Here is a 5,329-nt window from a genome sequence, read left to right as displayed (position 1 = left end):
GAATAAAAGCTGGGTAGAATAAGTAGAGGAGCGAAAACCAATTTTTAAAGTTTTAAGCGTAAGAACGGTTTGAATGAGCGCGAGAGGTGAAGTGGATTGAAATACGCTAAGAGCAGAAACGGGTTAGGTGCTTAAGCCGTTTCTTCTCGCGGCCGTCACTCAATCCGTTTTTCCCCGTAGTCTTGTGGAAAGCCATTTTACGTCGCACCAAAAAACTAACGCTCATGAACTGACTCAAAAGTGACTTCCCTAGACGTACGGCAGCTTTTTGACTGTAAACTAGGACATTTTGTGAATGCATCTAAATGAAAAACAAATTAAGATACATTAAACTGGTTTACCATCACAAAAGCAAATACGTTCAAAAATAGATTGAAATTTATTTCAATTTTTCGCTTTTTTTGGAGTTCAGATACAATTGAGTTTTTTCCCACATTATATATTACTTTTAATTTTGTATTATGTATCATTATATACTATTGTAGTTTTTCAGCGAAAGTTAAATTTTTAGTTAAAAATATTACTTTTAACGAAAAACCTAACTTTAAATAACAAAAAAGGCTAACTGTTTAAAAAATAGTTAATTTTTAAACAAAGTGATAAATCTTTTAAGTAAACTTGTAAATATTTAATTAGAACAGTTGGATTTTTATCTAAAATGATGAATCTTCAACCAAAAAAAATTAATTTTTAACAAAAGAGTTTAAGTTTTAACCAGTCAGTTGAATCATTTTCAATTAAAAACATATGAATGCGTAACAAACAATGTAAAAAGTTTACATTATAATTCGGAAATACTTCTTCTTTGGAATAATACTTCCACTCTAAAAACTGCTTAAAGTACTTTCTTTACCTAACATTCAGAAGAGAGAACTTTAAAATTGTGACAAATTTTTAATTGGAAGACGGACTTTTTTAAATTCCTTTTTTCTAAATTTTTCTTCTAATTAATTAAAAAATTCCCGTTCCATGTTAAAAATTCCCTGTTCCAAGTCAGTTAAATGAGCAAAAAGCGAATAACACGTGATAAATCCATTTTTTGATAGATAAAATGATTGATTATGTATGTTTGGAATATCATCAATTCGATTATCAAACTTAAGTCAGCGAGAAAAATCTTACAAAGCAACAAGATTTTGAAAACTTTTTCTTATAATGGAAAAAATAAAGGTAAATAAAATAATAAATAAATAAATGTTTATCGAAATTGTTGAACTTTCAACCCGAAAGACGAATTTTCTGTACAAAAATTGAATTTTCAAACCAAAATATGACTTCAGCACAAAGTTAATATTCCACGAAACTGATGCATTTTTGCCCAACAAACGTGAATTTTCAAACCAAGAAAATTACTTTTTTACTAAAAAAAGAGAATTTTCAACTAACAAAGATAAATCTTAAAAAATGGAAAAGTTACATTTTCCGTTAAAAAATTAATTTTTAACAAAAAAAGAAGGCTATTCAACTAAAAAGTTCATTTTTCAACCAAAGATATAAAACTTCATAAAAAAATACTAATTTTTCAACAATGTAGTTTATCTTTTACCCAAGTACTTGAATTATCAATTAAAAAAGATAATTTTTTAACAAAATAGTTCATCTTTCAACGAAAGAGATGACTTTTCAACTAAAAATATAAATCTTAAAGAAGAAAATGATTCCTTAACAAAGTGATTCAGCCAAATTTTTCAAACAAAATAGTTGAAAACTCAATCAAAGAAGAAGAATTTTCAACAAAGAATTTGCATTTTAAGTTAATAAATTTGGTATTTCTACTAAAAGAGATGAATTTTTAAATCAAGAGGATACGTTTTCAATTTTCGGTGAAAAAAGATTTACGTTGACTTTTCACGATAAAAGTCTGAATTTTTAAACAAGGAATCACTTTCTATGAAAAAATTGAATTTTCACTTTTAAAAAAAGGATTTTTTCAATCAAAAGGGGATGATTTTGACCAAATTGGTTGAATTTCCTACCAAATAGTATTTCACTTTTATCCAAGAAAGATTAAATTAGTACTAAAACAGATTAATTTTTAATAAAAAACGATTTTTCTTTAAGTTAAACTTGCAGCCAGAAAAGATTTTAGTTAATTTTGCAACGCCAAAATATACATTTTAAACAAAAAGTAAACTTTCCAAAAAATAGTTAAATTTTCAACAAAATAGCAGAATTTTCGACCAAAATTTATGACTTTTTAACGAAATTGTTGAATTTTCAACCAAATAGTTGCATTTTTAACCAATAAAGATGTAATTTCTGCTAACAGAGGTGAATTTTGGAGCATATCGAACGACGTTTTGGAAGCTATGAAGTGTTAGGATGTCTTAAATGACTCCAATGGTTTTTACAAGATTTCAGAGAATTTCAATGATTTTAAGGGATGTTAAAAGCGCTTAAGGTGTTTTAATAAATTTTAGAGGATTTCAAAAAATATTCTATTTCATATAGTTTTACGGGATTTTATAATATTTCAATGACTTTCAAAGAATTTATTCACAAGAAATAAGGAATTTTATAGGATTTTAAAGATTTCCAAATATATTAAGGTGTTTCCGAAGATTTTAAAGAATTTTAAAGATTCAAGTATATTTAAAAAAATTCCAAGGAATTTTCAATTAATTTAAATAGTTTCAATGTATTTCAAATAATTAAAAAAATTTGCAGGTATTTTAAAAATTGCAATAATTTTTCGAGTGCTCGAAAAAAACTCAAGGGATTTCAAAAGATTTCACAGGATTTATTAAATATATTAGTATTATTAATATATTTCAATAATTTGAAAGTGTTTCCAAAAGATTTGAAAGATATCAGGGTATTTTTTTTAAATTGCAAAAAATTTTCAAGAGATTTAAAAAGTTTCAATTATATTTCCAAAATTTTACAATAAATTCAAGAATTTAATCTGATATCAAAGAATGTGAAATATTTTAGGGTATTTAAAGAGATGCCAAGGCTTTTTAAAGAGAATAAAAATTTATCAAGTAAAATTGAAAGATTCGAATGATTTCAGATGATTTAAACAACCTTCCATGATGTTTTAAAGAACTGACTAGAATTTTGTAAGATATGGAATGATTTTATCAGATCGAAAATTTTTGATGATAATATCAGCAAAAGGGTATTATGATAATATAAGCAAAAATATGTTACAATTTTTCAAGAGATTATAGAAAATTTCTGAGGAATACAATAATTTTAACTTGTAAGTGATTTTCAAAAGTCTTAAGGTATTTTAATAAAAGGACCCCGTAACACGCCTATGGGAAAAGTGGTTTACGATAATTTGGCTGAATTTTGTATATGTTGCGTGTCTCGTTATTCTGAACAAATGCCTCAATGGGCACAAAGCCCAAAACTCAAAGGGTCCCAAGATAAGCCCCCCCCCCCCCCGAAGTCAGTATAATGGGGGTATCGGATCTACAAGTGCACTCGGTCATTTTCCTTACTTGAAAGAGCGGTTTCGTTTATTTGATATATATATATATATTGTAAAAGTTGCTTTGGATTTTCCTTTAAGAAAAACTTTCTTTTCCAGGCAATAATATACATGTAGAGTCAATTGAAATCTGTATCTGTTTTAGTAAAAGCTGACAAAGTTTACAAACACTATAAGAGGAAAGTGGATGATCACAGCAACGAAACTGAAAGGGTAGGTAACTGGAAATCTTTTTAATAGCGATAAGATTAAGCATTATTAAAGTAAATTTTTTAAATAATTTAGTCTAAATTATATTGTCAGACAGTGAAGAAAAGAATGGACACGGTCGGTGCTGTATGTGTTGATGAATTTGGTAATGTAGCTTCAGCATGTTCCAGTGGTGGAATTATCTTAAAATATTCTGGAAGAGTGGGACAAGTAAGAAGTCATCCAAAAGTTACATTTCAAATACCCTTAAATAAGTTCAAATTAATAAAAAAGTTATGTATCTTTTCTGATTATTTGATTAAGTGTTTGCAAATTCTAAAACATAGTAATTATTTATAGAGGTTTATTTATAAAATAGGCTGGAGTTTGGGGATGTGGAACTTGGGCTCACAAAGGAGAAAATTCTGTCGGTGTTAGTACATCTGGATGTGGTGAACATCTTATACGTACTACATTAGCCCGCACGATAGCAGATGCGATTTTAAACGTCGAATGTCCAACAACAAGTTTACACGCAGCTATGAAAAAAGATTTCATAGGTATTGGTAATGACTTATAATTAAACTTAACCCAAATTAGAAATTATCACAAGATTGCAATGAATAATTTTTTTCTTCCATTTTTTTAAACTGTGAAACTATATAGATTCAAGATTTTTATCAGAATTGGAACAGAAGCTCGGTGGTGCCATTGCTATTAGATATTCTTCTGAAGAAAAATTAGGCGATTTACTTTGGAGTCATTCCACGAATACAATGATTGTGGGGTACATGAATTCAATGGAGAAAACAGCAGTGGTAAATAAAAGTTTATTTTAAAAAATGGTAGAAGATAAATGATTAAAGTTTTATTATAAGTTCTGATTTACTCAAGTCGGATTTATGTGTTCCAGAGTCATATGTCAGTACTACCATTAATAGAGGTTGGAAAAAAGGCAGTAGTTGAAGGAATCTGCTTTAAACTACCAAAAGTTTGAGGAATTGAAAAAAGTTTTTAGACTAGAATGTTTTATTGCCGGTAATTATTGAAAGTGTGTACACAAGGAACAGATAATTATTCGTTTTTCTCAGTTGCTGTCATATTTGTCGTAGGACGCTAAGAAAATTATTCAATTAAATCGTTATGGTATTAAAGGCTTTCATATTCTCTGCAAAAAAACAAACTTAACTGCATGTGCGGCAGTAGAGGGTAATATTCGTAGTATAATATGGCATTAAAAACGATGTTATAATAATCCGTTGAAATCAAACAAAATTCCGTTTTTGTCCGAACTGCTAATTAATACTGTATAAAAATTTGCAGAGTAAAATATTTAATGTTGCTCTGCCAAAAAAAGTGCTAGAAAATTTATTTGTTGAACTTTTTGGAAGGTATAACTTTGCTTGTATATTATTTTCCTCTCATGCTATTCTTGTAAAAATAGTTCATTTTCAATCTACAAAAGAAAAAAGTTTCTCCTTTTCAAAGCACAGGAATAAGATAATCTCTTAAGGGATATATTCAGAATATTAGCACTACCTTCTAAAAATACTAAAAGAAAAAAAACTCTGCGTCTTTTGAGTATACTCAGTTTTTAAATTTTCAGAAAAACTGCCGAGATTTTATCAATTTTCAAATATTTTCAAATATTTTAATGAATTTTAAAATAAAACGAAAAACTCTATCAAAATAAAAAAGAAA

At 27.7% G+C, this 5,329-nt stretch overlaps 1 protein-coding gene across 6 annotated transcripts in view; it reads left to right on the top strand.

Moving 5' to 3' along the window:
* LOC117180366 (threonine aspartase 1-like) overlaps positions 1-4,898 on the top strand; it is a 277,126-nt gene extending 272,228 nt beyond the window's left edge. For 3 of the 6 annotated variants that reach the window (XM_033372828.1, XM_033372834.1, XM_033372833.1), the window contains 5 exons: positions 3,585-3,652; positions 3,743-3,922; positions 4,008-4,194; positions 4,295-4,446; positions 4,542-4,898. In XM_033372828.1, the coding sequence (XP_033228719.1) occupies positions 3,585-3,652; positions 3,743-3,922; positions 4,008-4,194; positions 4,295-4,446; positions 4,542-4,625 (671 nt within the window). In that variant the 3' untranslated portion in view covers positions 4,626-4,898. The remainder of the gene's footprint in view (positions 1-3,584; positions 3,653-3,742; positions 3,923-4,007; positions 4,195-4,294; positions 4,447-4,541) is intronic. The other 3 variants (XM_033372830.1, XM_033372829.1, XM_033372832.1) reach the window with 3 other exon arrangements.
* Positions 4,899-5,329: the final 431 nt, after the last annotated feature.

Source organism: Belonocnema kinseyi, chromosome 9, assembly GCF_010883055.1.
Source record: "Belonocnema kinseyi isolate 2016_QV_RU_SX_M_011 chromosome 9, B_treatae_v1, whole genome shotgun sequence".
Classification (NCBI taxonomy): domain Eukaryota; kingdom Metazoa; phylum Arthropoda; class Insecta; order Hymenoptera; family Cynipidae; genus Belonocnema; species Belonocnema kinseyi.
Note: the sequence above shows the minus strand (reverse complement) of the source record. Positions and strands in the feature narration are given on the sequence as shown.